This window comes from Tinamus guttatus, unplaced genomic scaffold, assembly GCF_059628265.1.
Source record: "Tinamus guttatus ecotype Peru unplaced genomic scaffold, ASM5962826v1 Tinamus_guttatus_pri_ptg000044l, whole genome shotgun sequence".
Lineage (NCBI taxonomy): Eukaryota > Metazoa > Chordata > Aves > Tinamiformes > Tinamidae > Tinamus > Tinamus guttatus.
This window is the reverse complement of record NW_028288578.1, coordinates 2,133-19,567: the sequence shown is the minus strand read 5'-3', so window position 1 is coordinate 19,567 and position 17,435 is coordinate 2,133. Positions and strand designations below refer to the sequence as shown.

At 57.9% G+C, this 17,435-nt stretch overlaps 1 protein-coding gene across 1 annotated transcript; it reads left to right on the top strand.

Annotated features, from left to right (window-relative positions):
• Window positions 1-342: 342 nt before the first annotated feature.
• LOC104580208 (uncharacterized) lies at window positions 343-9,692 on the top strand. Its single transcript, XM_010227668.2, has 2 exons — window positions 343-1,157; window positions 9,517-9,692. Exons 1-2 carry the CDS (start codon window positions 680-682, stop codon window positions 9,690-9,692), a joined length of 654 nt encoding a protein of 217 aa, XP_010225970.2. The 5' UTR covers window positions 343-679.
• The last annotated feature ends 7,743 nt before the right edge of the window (window positions 9,693-17,435 follow it).

Sequence of the window (17,435 nt, the reverse complement as noted above, 5' to 3'; positions counted from 1 at the left end):
GGCAGACGGTGCTTACCGGTCCTCCCAAGCCCGCCTAGTGCAGGCTCTGCCTTCACTACTTGGCCATCGTCTTCTCTGAACGTGCTTTTGTTTTTAAAGGAGGCGATCAGGAGGCACAGGCAGGAGAAGCAGCTGCCAGCGAGGCTGCCGAGGACGGGAGCTGCGTTCCCCTGGCTCCCCAGAACACAGGCTGAACTTTGGGGCTTTCAAATACACCTTTCTCCTCCGCAGACACTTTGTCACATTACAAGGATCAAGTCGTGCATGTCCCTGCACACCTCGCATCTGCTGCTGGAATAGCCAGAGCCAGCCCGGGGACCAAAAGGGAGCAACACTGGGATTCGCTGTCTCTCCAAGGACAGTCACCTGTGAAAAGAAGCTGGAGAAGGGCAATTTATCTTTCTTTTCCAGATGAATGAAAATACCTACAGGATCCTGTCCCTCCAGTTTTCATCAGCAAGAAGCATTAGGGAGCAACGGCTGAGCAACAAAAATGATATTAATCAAATTTATTCCAGCATCTCCTTTTTCTCAAGGAACTCTATGCCCATAGGAATTTGCTGCATGCATTTCCAAGACTAAGGACCGATGTGCCACAGGTGCATGCCAGCAGATCATGTGAGAATTTGCAGGTGGGAAACCTACCCCAGCAGGACTTTCTCTGCCCGGTTTGAAGTATATGGTTTGGTGTAAACACGTCAATTCTTGCTTCTTTCTTTATCTTTTAAATCTCTCGGGCTGGGAGATTTCTTTTCTCATTGCAATTATGATCATTTGTAACATCAGTGCCATCAAAGATTGGAGCACTTTCCTCTCCCAGATCCTCCCCAGCGTTAACAAGACCTTGAACTTGGTGCAGCAAGTGGAAGCCACCACCAGCTCGGTGGTAAGTGTCCTCCAGGACCCTGAGCAGGACAGCTACCTGTCCAACAGCCAGTCCATGAACTCCAGCAACTTCACAGCTGGTCTGGACCATCTGTTCCAGTATTCGTACTCAGACAATGACCAGCTTTACAAGGAATACAAACCCCCTCCTCGAGACGCCATTCCGCTGCCCAAGGCTGTCCTCTACCTGCTCATGGCAGCTCTGGTGGTAGTGGCGGTGGCATATGCGATCGTTGGGCATCTCATCAAGGACCTCATTCACGATTTTATAGGTGAGTGCTGGCATCGTGCATCATGTGTATGTGGGCAAAAAGAGCCTGGGGGGCAGCCAGAGACTCCAAACTTGTTGGTTTAAGAGGGGTTTAGACCAAGCCCTCACCTTTTTATGTTTATGAGAGTGTGAATCCGTCCAGTGTGCCAGGCTCAGCTGTGTGTTCATGAACTTTCCAGAGAAAATCCTTGGGGTATCCTCCTTCCTAGGGAAATGATGCCTCCATGTGTGTGCGTGTATGTGTGTCTGTATAAATGCGTATGTGTGTGAGTCTGTGTTGCTGAAGGATCTTAAAATGCATGGTCCAGTTTCAATTGTACTTGGATCGGAGGTTTCCAAAATGGAAAGTTTCAAAACACATACTTTAGGACATGGAATAACAGCCCACTAATGCCCCATGAAGGAGAAGCTGCGTGAGCTCAGCTCCTTATTAGACTTCATTGTATCAACAAACTCCTAGGAAACCTGGTTTACCAGCCTGGCTCATTTGAATAGCACCTAGCAGAGTGATGGTAGTGTTTGAGGCTGCTACAGGATGCCTATAGGGAGTGTGTATTTTTGTAAGAATTGGCCTCTTGGCCATTTAGCTTCATCCTACTGATGAATGAGGAGATCCCTTGTCATTGGAAATAGCAGCTTAAGCCCCGTGCTGGCAGCTGCCACTGCGGGGAGGAAAATGTGCTTAGTTGGGTATGGCAAGTCCTCAGCAAAAGGCTCCTGCTATTCACCCCGTAATTTGTAAGCCTGGTGGTACTGGAGAGCGCAAAGGCACCTCTAGCCCTCGTCCCATCCCTGATAAGAGTCCACACTGGGCAACGCTGAGTGATCCTTTCCCTGCCGCTTGCTGGCAGCCCCTGCTTTGGGACTTCTGGAGGTGGTGTCCGTTATGTTGTGCTTATCCTCCATGAGCGTGTGCCTAATTCCCTTCCGGATCCACAGTGCTTTCAGCCTGTGCACCATGCCCTGGTGACGGTCTCACCGCGTCCTTAGGGAGAGGGTGGCCTCGCTGCAGGGAGCTGCTAGGACAGCAGCTCGGATGGAGGCCAGAAGGGATGCGCAGAGGGACTGAATTTCCTTATTCCTGCTGATGTGCCTAAACCCCACTAAGACGCCCAGGGAATGAGGTGAAAACACCCGTTGGCTGATGGGGGCAAGTGAAGCCCCATGGGCAGCTTGTCCCAGGGGCTGAGCGCTGTGAGGACACGGCTTTTGGGGAGGAGGATATGGGACAAGAGGGACATGAACCCCCTCACAGGGAGCAGTGTTGGGGTCTCGCGTGAGGCTCAGCTATGAGGGTGTCAGGAAGCTGCTGCTGCGGAGACTTTCTTCACCCCAGCAGGACGGGAACAGATACAGTTAGAAAAGTGTTAAGTGTAACAACACTTCAGCAGCAGCTCGCCGGGGCCATAATGGCTCCTGACTTTGCTGCCCAGCTGATTTAGTGCTGCCTTCACAATAAAAGTAGGCCGCAGAGGCACCACTTAAAAATGTAGGTGGTCCTGCCCAAGATGCCCCAAGGGATCATATTAGACACCCCCCAGTTCTTGGCAGCAGGACCCTGTGTTTCTACGATGCTCCAGTCCCAGCATCCTCACGCTGGGGTGATTCCAGAGTGCTGGGGACCACCATCCCCACACAGGGTGCTCAAAAAGCAGGGCTGAATCCCACAGAAATGATGTGTCCTCCGGGCAGGGAGGGAGTCCGGAGCCACGGCCTGCGGCCCGGCCTCCCTCCCTGCCTGCAGTGACATTTGCAGCTCGGCCACGAAGCTCCCTGGTGACCTTGGGCACCACCAGGCCACCTTGCTCTGCCTCTGCCCTGCGCGAGACGGGCTCAGGGGGCACCTGTGTCCCGCAAAGGGGCTTCCAAACCCATTCACAGCACCAGGACATCCAGGCACGGGAACAGAAAGAGGTCTCGGCTCTTCCTAATTTATCTCACTCTGCAAGTAGCCCGTTCCCAGGCTTTCCCAGGAGCAAAACCCTGTGTGCAAGGCCAGAGTCCTTCCCTGCGTCCGGGCTGGAGGTGCCGTCTCTCTAATGTAGGACTAGAAATCCCTGTATGGATGGAGAGAGCCTATCCCAAATTCCACGTGCCCCGCTCAGCACCACAGGCTGCCTCTGGCTTGTCCTATTTAGCACTCTGGGCCCATCTTCATGCTGTTTATACCCAGAAAATGAGGCAGTCCTTGGAGGAGAGCGGCCGAGATTGTGTTTGTTAGCACTGGCAAGCAACAGCCTTTAAAGAGGTTTCATTTGAATGAGTTTGCATAAAATGACTTCGGGGACAGGACAGAGGGACCAAGGGACAGTAAATAAGATGCTGGTCTATTAGCTCCTTTAGCACAATGGCCGGATTTATATACTCAGCAGCAGCACAAACCTCCACTATCAGCGTTTCAGTGCTAATCATATTTAGAAGGATACGGAGACAGATGGAAATAAGATGCCAAAGGGCTGGAGCCTGTTTCGGCGAGATTAAAGTGTGAATAGTTAATCGCTACTTTAAACATCCGCTCAAAGACAGCAAGGATGATTCTGACTCCTCAGTAAGAGCTTGTAAGACACGGCTGGGAGAGACAAAGCTCCACGAAGCCCCATGCGCCCACCAGGGCCACAAGAAGCCGCTTTTAGGATCAGGTTGGGATCATGGATGGGCTCTCTGGGTATTGATCTTTTACAGGCCCAGCTGTGCCTTCACCCTGCAAAATTCAGAAGGACATTTGAGACGCTGGCAATGCTCTCCCAGCAGTTTCTTAAAAATTCAATTATAAGTTAGCCAGGCCTCCCTGAAGGCCTCTCCATCTCCAGCTGGCGATGGAGAGACAAATGATGTCGCGATGTCCAGCGGGGCGGGGAGGAGCAGGGAACATTGGAGAGGAGCAGCTGCATCCCCGCAGAGTCTACAAGGTGCCCGGGAGCGGGCAGAGCTGCCCTCCTTTCCTCCTTCAGGTTTGTCACCCGCCTCCTGCCCAAGCAGCCTGGATCCAGATAAAAAGCCTCTGAAGAGCCAATGTTCAGCTTTTCCTTCAGAGATTTGGCCAAGGAATGGCCCAAACTCTGTAGTTTCTCCCTGTTTTCTCCGAGCCACCTGCAAGCCTCGGCACCAGGGAGACGGCAGCTCCCAGCGCTGGACTCCCTGAGCCGGGATTTAAGTTCTTTTCTTAGCAGCCAGGTAACCTGCACAGAGAGGATAAGCAGCGGGCAAAAGCACAGGGCGGCTGCAGGCTGCAAAGACGGCAGCCGAGCAAAGGTTTGGGCCAGCAGGACTGCACCGAAACAGGGCAGCTGGGCCTCGCTCTGGCTATTTGCAAAGCCCACGGGGATGGAGGCAATCACAGAGGCGGGTGGAAGCCCCCAGCATGTGCGGGGCGGCTGAATGCGACGTGGCTGCGGGTTACGGCAAACCGGGTCGTGCTGCTTGGAAAGCGGCTTAACCCGGAGCGCTGGAGAGCCGCCGGCAGCCAGCGCCGCGGCCGAGTGCCGGCTTTGCAAATTGCAAGGCTGTCGCCAACAGATGAAGAACCTAATTACTGCAATCCTGGCGAATCATCCCTCCCTCCCTGCCTCCTCATTCCCCACCAGTTCAGCACAAATCGTCTTTATTTAAACACACACACACACAAAAAGGAGAAAAAAAAAAAAAAAAAAAAAAGAGGAAAGGAGGGGGAAAAAGTTTGGCTAGAAACAAAGCAGTCGCCATGGAGATCCCTGGAGAAAGGCAGCTCGCTATCTACCAAGAAAGCACCCGGAGAGGATCGGATCCATCCGCTTGTTTGTGTGGGAGCAGATGCTTGGCAGAGGGGACAGCGAGGGGAGATCCCCAAGCTCCTCCCTGCATTGCAAATCTCCAGGAAGACCCTAACCCAGCTTTGGGAAGGGGGCAGGTGCCCAGCACGAGGCTGCTTGATGCCTTGGGGTGGGTGAGAATCTGACGCCATCCTCGGAGCAGCTCCCTGTTCCCTTCGCCCTTCTGAACCTCTTTTGATTTCCCTGCCTTATCGCAACCCGCCACATTTCAGGCTCCTTTTAGGAAGCGTCTCCTTGGACAACGAGACTGCGTGTGAATGGAGCGCTGCTGGAAATAGCTCCGGAGGGATCCTGCGGGGAATCGGGACCCGCTTTTAATTGCTCCCACGCAGAACCGCAGCGCCTGGGAATAACGCAGCCCTCGGCTTTCTTAGGAAGCAGAGCCTGAGTCAGCCCGGCAGAGGGGACTTAGCACTCCCTTTCCAGCCGTTTTGGGAATGATCCAATTGTGTTCCACAGAAATAGGCAAAGAAGGGTCAGTATCAAGTTCCCATCTGTTTCCCCAACTCTCCCAAAGGTGAATAAAAGTTTGAGCCCGGGGGCTGTGGCACCATGGTCAGGCTGGTGGCTGGGATCACGCTTTAGTGCCAACCTACCTCTGACCCTGGCCCTCCGTGCCTCAGTTTCCCCTTGGCTTGCGAGGGGGCACAGCGTGCATGGGGTGCATTGGTGACTCCTTGGCCAGGGGTCCCCTGAGGCCACCAGAGCAGTTCGGATCCTGCATGAAAAACCAGCAAAAACCTCCAAAACCAGAGAGGAAGAGCAGGCTCCAGCAGCAAGTTATTTAGAAAGATGTGGATTTGAGGAGAAAAAAATAAAAAGGAACTTCTTGCTCACAAATTAGCATTGACAGAGGAAGAGATTTTCTCGCAGAACAATCAGGGAGATTGCTTCTTATTTTGTTAATGAATAAGAAGAGTCTTTCCTGCAAATGATGCAGAGGTGACGTGACTACTGCCTTGTCTCGGGCACACGAGGGATATCCATGACCTCGGGGATGCTACGGCCTGAGCCGCATCTTTCCCAGGGGAGAGAAATGGAGGATCGCTGTCTCGGGAACTGTTCCCAAGGAAAGAGTGCTTGTGCTTCTGGGAAAAGGGCTTTTTTAGCAGCTGTTTTCACACCCCATTCCATTTAAAGCAGGTGAAATGAGAGCACGGGTTTAAACGTTCATCTCACATGTTTCCCCTTCCGTTGTTTGTTGTCATCTCTGCTGGAGTGTGAATGTCTCTCTCTTTCGGTTGCGGTTAAATTTCTTTCTCCCATCTACCTCTGCTCTCCCCCGACTGCCAAGACTCACCCACCGTAGGCAGAGAAACATCTGAATTACCGAGGTCCCAGCAAGTCCCCTTTTCTGGGCTCTTCCTTCCTGCAGGACCATACCCACACCAAGGTGCTAAAATGAGAGTAAAAGTGACTTTGCCAAGGTCAGATTCAAAGAAAGTGGCGGATTTTCTTTTGCTGGAGTGTTTCTGCATATCGAGCTGTCAGCTCCTGCTTGGGGATGGGGGACGGCTCTGTACCACCTTATGCCACCAAGAAGCTGGAACAGGAGCTGTTCCAGCTTCCAGCAACCAGAGGGCTGAGCTGGTGCCTGTGTCACCCCAGGGACACCTTTCCCCATAGCACAGACCGGAGGAGCAGGGTGTGGGTGGCAGTTTTCATCGAGGTCGCAGTCCAGACCTACAGATTCGACTGGGGATTTTTTTATTGACTCCAAAGGGCTTGGAGCCAATGCTGGCTGGCAATTAAGGGATGAACTGCCAGCTTGCTTGGATCAGGAATAATGAGCGGGAGGCGAGGAGGAGAGCGGAGGGGCCGTTGCACCCACAGCAGCTCCGCTCAGTTAGCAATTCCTGCACTCCCAGTTTATGCCGGCTGCCCTTGCTCCTCTCCTGGCTGCTTTTGAGATGTGATGGATTCCTGCTCGGCCACATTGGAAATATGAGTCCAGCTCACGGCGTTTCTGTCACAGGGAGGATGTCCCAATGGTTGTGTGTGCGGGGGCTCACTGTGCCCGGGGCTGTGCAGGTGTGAGGGTGTGCGTGCAGGTTTCCTCCGCAGGTGCTCCGGCCTCGCTTCCCTTCCCTTCCTGCCGGAGCCTGCAGGAACACGAGCGCTGACGCTGCTCCAAAACAGGATCTGCTTTTGCTGTGGGTGGCAGAGGTGTCCAATGCTGCTCATGTGAACCCTCTGCCAGATTTCAGGGATAGAGAGAAAAATACCTGTAGTGACAGCAGGGATTTAGCTACCTTCACCCAGTGACCACCGTGCCCTGGCCCCCTCACCACCCTCTGTGCTGCTCACTGATTTCCAGCGCCGCACCAAGTTTGCTCCTGGAGGTTTTGAACTCATTTCTGTGCATTAAGTGAGGTTGTGGACCAAGCCCCACGAGAGAAAAGCCTCCATGGTCCTTCCACACTGGAGCACCATGTGTCTGACCACAGCAGGACACTTCCCACCCCGTCTGGGGCTGGAGGCAGGGAGGGTTGGTCCTTCTTCCCTCCCAGGTGCATGAGTGTCCAGGTGCATGGTGCACGGTGCATGGATCTCCTGGGTGCACAGGGATCTCAAGTGCAGGGATCTCCTGGGTGCACAGGGTGTCCCATCCCAGGGACCCTGGTTCCCCCCGGAGCCTCCATGCACTTGGACAGGGCGCTGAGATCCAGCCCTCCCAGCCCATCCCATGGCCAAGGCACGAGGGAGGAGCTGCCGAGGGGCACCCGTCCCTGGCTAAGCCCTGCATGGCCGGTGCTCGTGGGGCTGCAGCCCCGGATGGCAGCCCGGGAGCGCCGGGACGAGGCTGCTGACAGGTTTCATGACGGCTTCTCCGCGGCCCCGCTGGCAGGAAACCCTTCCCTGGCTCCGCGCGGCAGCCGCGCTCTCTCCCCATCCCCTTTTCCGCACATGGCAACACGCTGGAGTTACAGGCCATAAATGGCCACAAATAACGTGTAATTGTGTAATTACTTCACTCCTTACTTACACAGTCAAATCATAAAGGCATCGCAGTAAATACCCTCTAATGACAGCCTAATTACATCTTCCTGCAGATTACTGGGTAATTAGATCCAGCAGACTCCAGAAATAATTCCCAGGGAAGCAGCGGTTCGGATTAGAGCGTACAATCCTGCCCGTGCGTTCCCAGGAATTAGACTGCTGCAGTCTCACACAAGGCTGTGCTGCCAGGGCCGCCCGGCCCGGACGCGTCCCCTCGCGGTGAGGGAGCGTTTCCATCCCGCCAACGGGGCCGCAGGTCCCCACGAGGCTCCCGGGATGCCCAGGGACCTGTCACCCCTCTCTGTGCAGCCTCTCTCAGCCTATTCCCCTTCCTCCCCGTGGGACCAGCCTGTGCTCCCAGCGGAGTTTTACGACTGACGTCAAGGAGCGCAAGCCGAGACCTTTAATACTATTTGCAGGAGACAATCTCGTTACTGCCTTCCGGTTCCCGCTGCGCTGAGCAAGGGCCATGAGGAGGCCGGCAGCGCTCCAGGGTGCGGGTCCGGCCAGCAGGACCCTCCACCTGGGGCAGCCGTGAAGCCACTTTAGGCCTAAGTCCAGGAAACCGAACTCACTAGAGACAAAAATGAGCCTCCGAGCTTGGCTAATGTCCCCTTCGTGACAGCTGGGACCCGAGGTTGTGCTGAGCCATGGACGATGCGATTGAAGCTGAGCACCCGGGCTGGGACTAAGTGCCCAGATTGGGGCTCTGAGTAGGAGAAAATCCACCCGTCCTGCTGCGCGCCAGAACGGCACGCTGGGATTTGCCATCACTCAGTCTCGTTTCTTCTGGGAAACGTTTTTTCCTGCACCCGTGGAAAAGGCGAGCTCGCGCTTTGATGGCCATTGCGGCGCTCGGGCCGCCAGGCTGCCTCCTTGCAGGGCAGAATCACAATTGAATCTTCTGCAGGAACATAAAGGACTCTGAAATAACCCGTGCCACAAAGGAGAGAAACGTTATTTCTCAGGAGTGCTCCAGTGAAGCAAAGTCCCTCAGAAGAAAATAAAACCGGCCGGTGCCTTTGTGTGCCCCGCAATAACCATCTCTGCGTTATTTCATTAGCGGGCACGTCTCTCATCCACCGTTCCCTTCCACTTTCGTAATTGGCAAGATAGCAGGTCCCAGGCTCTGGTCAAGATCCTCCCTGCTCAATTGGATTCAGAAATAGGTTGGATCGTGTTTAATGAAAGCTAATTATAAACCTCGCTGCTGGGGCCTCCCCGCAAGCTTTGCCGGGTTGCTCCGTCCGTGCCGTGCACAGACCCTGCGACCTGCCACAGCCCCACGCAGCAGCCACCGCGGCCCGCGGGGGCGACGGGTTGTCCCCAGGGCTGCCAGAGGGGCCGGACGGGCTCCAGGCTGTTCCTGTCTCCCAGGTGTCCTGCCAGACCCACAGCCCCACGCAGCTCCCGCGGGGCACGCGGGGTTTTGGCACCCGGCGCGATCAGCCGAGATCCCGGCCGTGGCTCCCAGCCCCGCGAGCGCTTCCCAGGCAGCAGCTTCCCAGGCAGCCACGGGCTCATCCTGTGCTTTTTCCCCTCTCCCTCCAGACTGGATCTTCGGCCCCAGCCCGGACGACAATAGCAACAAGAGCGACGTGAACTGCATCAGCAACAGCGTCAACGAGATGAGCGAGATGCCCGAGGCGCCGCGGCAGCGCGACCGCCAGCCCCAGGACGTGGTCATCGCCGTGGGCGAGACCTGCCACCTGCCGCAGCAGACGTGACGGGGATGGGGCCGGCGGGCGACCCGGGGTACGGCCAATGGGAAGCGCCTCCTATTTAAGCTCTTGCCGCCAACAACTTCGCTGTTCCCGGGAGCATCTCGGCAGCATCCCGGGGAGAGGGGGAAAGCCCCACCGAGACCGGCTGGACTAAGCAGCGCTGCTCCTGCAGAACCGACCTGGGCAGGGGCTGCTCCCTTCCCGCGGCTGCTACCCGGCCAGGGGGACGTGCCCGCGGGCGGCAGGAGACACCGGTGCTCGCGGGTGCTCACTCAGAGCAGGGGCTGGAAGGGGGCACGAGCCACGGTGACCCATGCTCGTCCTGGCTTTGCCAACCCCTGGATGGGGTGGGTGGCATGAGCCCTTGCCTGGGGCTCGTGGGTCCTGCCCGGACACCTCCCTGTGGGTTTACGGCCTTCCTTTCTTCCCTGTGAATAGCAAAAGAAAAAAAAAAAGGCAAATGAAGACTCTACCAAGCAAACAAAGATCCCGAGAGAAACGAGCCATAGAGGAGGCGGCTGGTGCTTTCGTGCGTGCTTGTCCTGTGCCCTGGGAGGTGGTGGGGGAGAGAGGGGTAGTGGGAAGACGGGGACACCATGTGAGAAATGCGGGTGTTTGTGCAAACTGCTGTTCAGTGACAGGGACACCTGGACACAGCAGGAACCTGGGGCTGCGGCGTGAGCCAGGCACCAGGGAAGGCACCACAAGGTCAGCGGTGACACATTTTGGGAGTCACTCCTCCAGTGTCCAGGATGAGAGCTGGCCATGCCAGGCCCTTGCAGAGCAGGCAGGTGTCAGAGCTGGAGGATTTCATCCCAAATCCCACAGATTTCCACCAAACTCAACATTTTGGAGCCATTTGGAGCCATGTCTGGGAATCCAATTCTCTTAGCAGTTTTGCAGCTCCTGACCAGGGAGCAAACCTGCTGGGATGTGGCTACACTGCAGGGAAAATAGCTAACGGAGAGATGAGAGACCCACCAGCAGCAATCCCGGCTTTTCGAGGCAGAAGGGAGCCCTGGTTCCGCTGCATCCCTTAGACTCATCCCAGTGCAGCCACCCGTTGAGTGGCCGATGCCTCGAGGGTGCCGCGCTTGCTGGCTCTGTGCTGGGGTGGGATGCTCCTGGTCCTCCTGATGCTCCTGGTGCTCCTGGTGCTCCTGGTGCTCCTGACGCTCCTGCTGCCGGGAGCCGTGCATGGGCCAGGGCACCTGGAGATCCTCCCGGGAGCACCGAGGTCCTTCCCTCCCGGGTGCCGTCAGCGGATTGCTCATGTGTCTCTGCTACCGAGACCTGCCCGCTCCTCCCTGCCCAAAGGGATCCCTCTCCTTCATCACCTCCAAGCACATCCCGGTGCTCCTTCCGAGCAGGGCTTTTGCTTCCATTGCATTTTCCTGGCCGTGAGCACCTCAGCCCCAGCAGCACGCGCTCCCAGCACCGCTCCGTGCAGAGCCGAATACGGGGGCTGATTCACCCGGAGGTGCTGACTGCGATCCTGCACATCCATCTGCTCCAGCGAGGTAAAACACGGTCCTCTCTGCACCGGGACGCGGCCACCGCCAAGAGGAGCCTCTCGGGCACCGTGCCAGGGCCAGAGGAGTCAGCGAGGGGCCCTCCAGGCGAGAAGAGCAGCGCAAGCAGCCAGAGCCAGGGTTACCAAACCAATGGGATAAGGAGCACCCTGAGTGCTCCCTGAGGGTTTGGGTTGTATTTTAAGGGCAGGAAAAAGGCCAGGAAAAGCTTTGCTGGATGGGCTGGTTTTCCCTTTAAATGGGTCCTCCAGGCTCTGTCAGCTGGACCTGCTCCCCCATATGTTGGCCATACAGACCCTGTGCATCCCCGCTGTCTCGTGTAGGTCCACAGGGGACATGGGAGAGACCCCCTACCCCTTCCCTGGTCCTTGGTCCCCTCCGGGGCTGGGGCACCGTCCCCTGAGCTCCTCTGCTCCTGGCACCAGCTGCGGGAAGTGAGCCGGGGGCTTCCCGCAGCCCTTCCTGCGGGAAAGCAGTGGCTCCTGCTCGGAGATGGGGTGGTCCAAACCCCCCAGCATCTCCTAGTGCCGCATCCTCGGAGCCGGGCGCCAAGGAAGGGTCCCAGCTCCCTCCTGTGGCCACGGGTGCGGGATGAGCTGGCACCAGCGCCCGCGCTGTGCCCCACAGCGGCTCCACGGCCGGGCTCCGCTTGCACTGGGGCGCAGGTAGGGCAGGGAAGCAGCTACAAAACACAACCCCCCTCCTGCCTGGGGGGGCCCTGAGGCTGGACCCCTTCTCCTGGGGGGACGAGGAGGCAGTGAAGCCCCTTGCCTGGGGACGGGGAGGACGGGACAGCGGAGAGGGCTCCAGAACGGGCAGGGTTCTCCTCCTGAGCAGCACAGAGCAGGGGCCAGGAGCAGGGGAACAACGTGCCTCTCCCCTTCCCAGGCCACGTTCCTGCACGTCCCTCTATCCCTGCCCAGCTGCCATCATCTGGTGTCTGCCTGCGCCACCAGCTTGATCACCCCAGATCTGTCCCCAAACCTGCCACAAACAACCACTGAGGTGAGTCCCGACAATGAATGAAAAGTCCCCGAAGCAGCCACTGAGCCGTTTCACCTGCAGACTCTGGGGACAGAGCGTGTGTTTCTGCAAGAACCGCTGCCTCTCACTGCAGGCTCCTCGCAGGCCCCGGCCCCGCGGCTGCTCCTGGCCCCCACGCTGGCTTTGCCGCGAGGCTTCGGGGGGCTCGCGGTGGCGGCGGGTGCTGAGGGTGCCGGGCAGCCCCACGGCCGCGCTCGGGGCCCCTCGGGTGCGGAGGCTGCTCCTTAAGCCCCTCTTTCCTCCCCTAAGCGCCTTAGGAAGGAGGGGCGAGAGACGCCAGGGCTTTTTATAGCGGCTATAATCCACGTGCTCACACGCTTCCCGGGCCCTGGCCTTGAACGCCGGACGAACCCCCAAGACACTGGGATTCCCAGGGACTCGCATCCCACCGGAGCCGCTCCAGGGCTCGACGCCTCTTTACAGAGACACCTGAGGGCCATTCCCACCCCCACCAAACACCCTGTGTCCTCTCCTGGCCTCGGCTGTGGGCAAGCAGGGCTGGAGGTGCCAGCGAGGACACGGCCACGATGTCCCCCCAGCAGCAGGGCCATCCCCGGGGAGCCCCGGATCTCAGGGGTGAGGTTTGGGGATTCTCTGAGGTCTGCTTGAAAGGCTGAGCCCCAGCCTCGGCCTCGCTGTCGGCAGAGGATGCACTGGTGTCTCTCTCCTTGAGCCAAGTTGCTCATCCCAGAAAGTGTGTACCAGGCATTGAGCACCTTGCAGAGCTCTCCCCCTGCCAGCAGGGGCCAAAATCTGCCAGAGAGCTGGAGAGTTTGTGAGAAAGGAGAGGGAGACCCACAGAGAAGCAGGGCGTGAACATCAACCCTGTATTTGCGGGAGGACTTGTGGTTTTGGGGAAGTCTGTGACCGGCTGGCGCAGCCTGAAGCACAAGTGACTGCTCTGAGAAAGCCACCAAGGGCTGGCAGTGTCCTGCATCATCCCCTTGTAGCAACAGGGAAACTGAGGCAATCTGGTGCTTCGTGCGTGCTGGGGCCACTGCACCCCCATTCCAGGCAATCCCATATGGGATCCGATGGTTTTACTGCCCACGAGGGAAAACTGCCTTTTCTCCCCTGCTCCCCAGAGCAGGGTGTTTGGGTGAAGCCGCCCTGCTCCAGGCACAAGGCTTGGGAAACGCTGCCGGGAATACCCAGCCCCACAGCCTGAGCGACGCAGCCCCATAAGGAGCTGCCTCCCTTCTGCCAGGCTCGTCCTGAAGCGTTTGCTCTCATTCCTCCTTTAAACTCCCCATGAAATAAATAAAGAAGGAGTGGTTCTTTCAGGTCAGGCTGGGCTAAGACGATAAGAACAGATTAATTTCTCAGAAGAACAATTGAGATTTTCCCTCCCCTCCCACCAGGGATGCAATCGGGATGGTGGGGACATGGGAGCCGGGTTCCCAGCTAGCAGCATCGCTCAGGGATGTCCCCAAGTCCCAGGCCAGCGTGGTGACCGGGGGGACCACACCAGGCCACAGGGGGTTCAGGATACGGCCAGGGGACCAAGTCCCTTGGAGCCAAGTCCTAGTGAGGCTCTTTAGCTGGTGGGATTCATCCGTGGACTGGCTGCTGATTCAGGTGCCCCAGGAGCTGTCTGGATCCTGGGTGAGCGGCGAGGGGTTGGAGCTGCCTGTGCAGGAGCCCCCATTGCCCCAGGCGGGCTCGCCTGCACTCAGTGCAGATTCTCTGGTGTGTAATAGGGGTTAAGTCCATGCTGCAGCCCTGTCCTCAGAGGCCGGACACGCTCCAGCATCTCTCCCTTTGCCTTGGCTGCCTCTTTGCATGAAACACAGAGGAATTTCCTGCCTGGGAGACATCTAACTCTGCCAAATGCAGCTGAACGCAGCCCAAGGAGAAGCAGGGTCAGACGGACAGCTGGCTCGCAGGCATTTTGCTTCTCGAGGGAGGGCAGCGCCTCTCCTGTCCCCCAGCTGCTTGTGACTCCACTCTTCCCCCTTTCCCACCCTTTCTCCATGATCCCCAGGCACCGCCGCAGGGCTGCGGGCAGGATCACACAGCCATGCCCAGCTTCGCTTCTCTCCGTCCCTCAGCTCCTGCCCACCTGCCTGGGCTGGGGCCACCGTTCCCATCCCCACCAGGCTCGTCGCAGCCGGCGTTCCCGCTCCAAAGGTCCAAAGCTGCCCTTTGGATCCATGCTGGGATCACGGATCTGCACCGAGGTGTGTGCACGTGCATGTGCATGGGACGCACCTCACGGCCCCGGCGCCAGGCTCTCAGCCTCTGGGAAAAGATGATTTTTCACAGACCCTCCTTCAAGGAGCCACTGCAAGCGGCTTAACGGGCTGTATTTCTTCAGGGCCTCGCAGAGCGGCAGGGCCTGGAGGGAGCGGAAAGCCCTGAGGACTTTTAAACAGCTCCCACTGCTCGTTATTAAAGTGTTTTAGTGCCTCGTTAGGAAAGCCTAATCTCAGTGTATATCTAAAAAAAGAATATTAGCTGCCTGGGGCTTTCATCCTAGATGTGTTTCCTGGCAGTGGCCCCGTGCCCTCCTGCCCCCATGAGCTTCCTTCCTTACCTGCTGGAGCCAAGGGCAGCCCAAGGGCAGCGAGACGGAGCGGCCCGTTCCCGTCACTGGCAGTCGCGGATGCTCCTGCACTCGGGGCAGGCACCAGAGTGTCCCAGGCTGGCAGGGACGCAGATCCCGGCGCTCACCGTGAGAGGTGACGGCAGGAGCCCAGCCCAGCTCCATTTCTCCCAACACCAGGTGCTCCGTCGCGCTGTCCGGCCTTTCGGCAACGCGCGAAGCCCTCCAGTTGCTGCGGTTTAGGATTTGGAACAGAAACAGCCTGTGTGTTTTGTTGCTGGGGTTTTCTTCATGCCTTTCTCTTTTTTTAAAACCTAATCCCGACGGAAAAGGGGGAAATCCTGCGCAGCCCGGCTGGCTGCAGCAGCTGCCTCTCCACCTGCAAGGCCTCACGCCTCAGAGCCGGCAGCCCAAGCGGACGCTGCGGCCGGCAGGCAGGGCCGGGGAAGGCGCTCGCCTTCGCTTTGGAAAGGCCGGCGTCATCATGAGCAGCAGCTCCGGCAGTGCTAAAGGACCCAGCGCGGGAGGGAACCAGCCCCCGGCACCCCCGAACCAGAGCCACGGCCGCGCTGGGCTGGGGACACCTCTGCCGGCGCCGCGGGGCCCAACTCGGCCTGCACAAAGCGAACGTGGAGCCAGGAGGCCAAGCGAGACAGGGCCCCCGCGATGTGGCAGAGCAGCGGACAAGCCCTCCCTGTCGCCACACGGGTGCAGCCCGTGGGAGGGGGCTCCCCGCCGCTCCAGGGACATTTCCAAGCAGGATGACCACGGCGGGAGCCTCCCCCCTTCACCGAGAACCCCGCGTGCTCAGCAAAGCTCCACCAGCAGCGCCTGGCAGAAATGCTACCGTTTATTAAGCCGGCTATTTTCACTGACAGAGGTTTTCAATGGCGTCACAGGACTCACCCCGCGCTCCGCAGGAGCCGCCGCTGGCTCCTTGCGCGCAAGGGAAATGGGAGGCAGGACACGGGAAGCTGGGAAGCTGCGAGGTGCTCACGGGTGCTCACAGGCTTCTCGGGGCAAGGGATGGGCCACCTCGTGCAGGGCAACACAGCCCTGATTGCTGGGATCCCCCCAGGACCTGGGCAGACTCCATCTCCAAGAATCCGAGCTTTGTCCTGCTCTCGGCCACCAGTGCAAAAACCTCTCCATTTCCACCCAGGAGAGCCCCGGGGATCTGCCCTGCTGCTGCTGTGGGAGAGGAGGGTGCTGACAGCACCCAACAGCCCTCCAAACCACAGCCAGCCCGCACCCCTCCTGCTCTAGAAATATTCACTGCTGCTTTGCCCCTCTCTCGGTTTCCCATTGACTTCAGGAGATATTATCCCAACTTCCACCATCTCAGTAAGGAAAGTCAGACTGGGATTCACAGGCATAGGGGAAAAGCACAAACCCCAAATGGGGTCATCTCTGCACTCAGCCAAGAGCAGATGCACCCACCAGCAGCAAAGCTGGGACACTCCAGGCTTGTCTCCCTACTGCAGTGCAGGTGGAAGAGCCCCTCTCCTCCAAGTGGGAGCTGCAGGATGCCAAGGTCCTTCCCAGCACCCTCGTTCACAGGGAGCGGGTTCTGTCAAGCTAACACACAGCTCCAGCCTTAAGCCATGCGCTAAAGCAGCAAGGGGGTGAGCTGGGAAGCGTCGTGTGTGGATGGTCAAAGGCACAGGAAGAAGCCAAGGCTAAAAGGACAGCGATGCTTCTAGAGCAGGGACATTGCAAATCCACCCCTGCAGGAGAACCTCATGTTCCTGGTTGCTGGCTGGCTGCAGAGACCTGTCAACATTCATTCTGTCACCATTCAGATGGAGAATCTTGGCCAACACTTTCACCATACTGCATCAGGGAAAGCATGAGACTTTTCATAGTAGTTTGAAACGCCACGGACAGCCAGGCTGTTTGTGCACTTCTTCAAGAGCAGCACTGCTCAACAGGGGTTTCCTTGTGATTTAGTCACAAGATGGGAAACAGTCCAGAAACAGAAGAGGAAAACTGGATCTCCATCTCCCATAAAGTGCTCTGCTCCTCTCACATGTAATCTCCCTGCATAGACACTGGCCTTAAAGGGAATGTTAGAGATGAGCCTGTCCCACAGACAGGCAAGACATGCAGATCTCAGGGCTCTCTGCTCACAGTCCTACCCCACGGCTCACACCAAGCATGCTGGTGCCACCAAGCTGTGGATGTGTGGGAGCATCTCCTGCCCTGCCTGGGTGGTGGATTTGGGGAAGGGTCCCCAGGTTTTGCAGATGAGAGGCTGAGAAATAAAGGGCTGATGCAGAACCAGGGAGAGAACCCAGGAGTCCTGCTGTCCCAGGCGCCCCCCACCAACCTTTCAATGCCAGCTCGAGCAAAGTGTCCCCTACCAAGGACAATGAGCCACCAGGTCCCTGCATGGAACCAGCCACCTGCAAGCATCACCCTGTAGCAAAGGATTAAACCCACGGGGACCCACCTTGCTGCCCGCCTACCAAGAAGCTGCTATGGGGTGGGCACCCCATCCCAAGGCCCTAGTGCTGCATCACAAACCCTGCCAGGGGGACGGGGCCTCAGCGGGACAGCACGACACAGCCAAGGCAGCCCGTCTCCCCCTCCCTGGCCATGCCTCTCCCCCAAGCAAAAACACAC

What these genes read in the sequence shown, in the direction of transcription:
- LOC104580208 (XM_010227668.2), top strand. Translation starts at nt 680, where the DNA reads ATGGTTTGGTGTAAACACGTCAATTCTTGCTTCTTTCTTTATCTTTTA. An exon ending in CCTCATTCACGATTTTATAG is followed by an intron (nt 1,158 to 9,516) that starts GTGAGTGCTGGC and finishes CTCTCCCTCCAG; the next exon opens with ACTGGATCTTCGGCCCCAGC.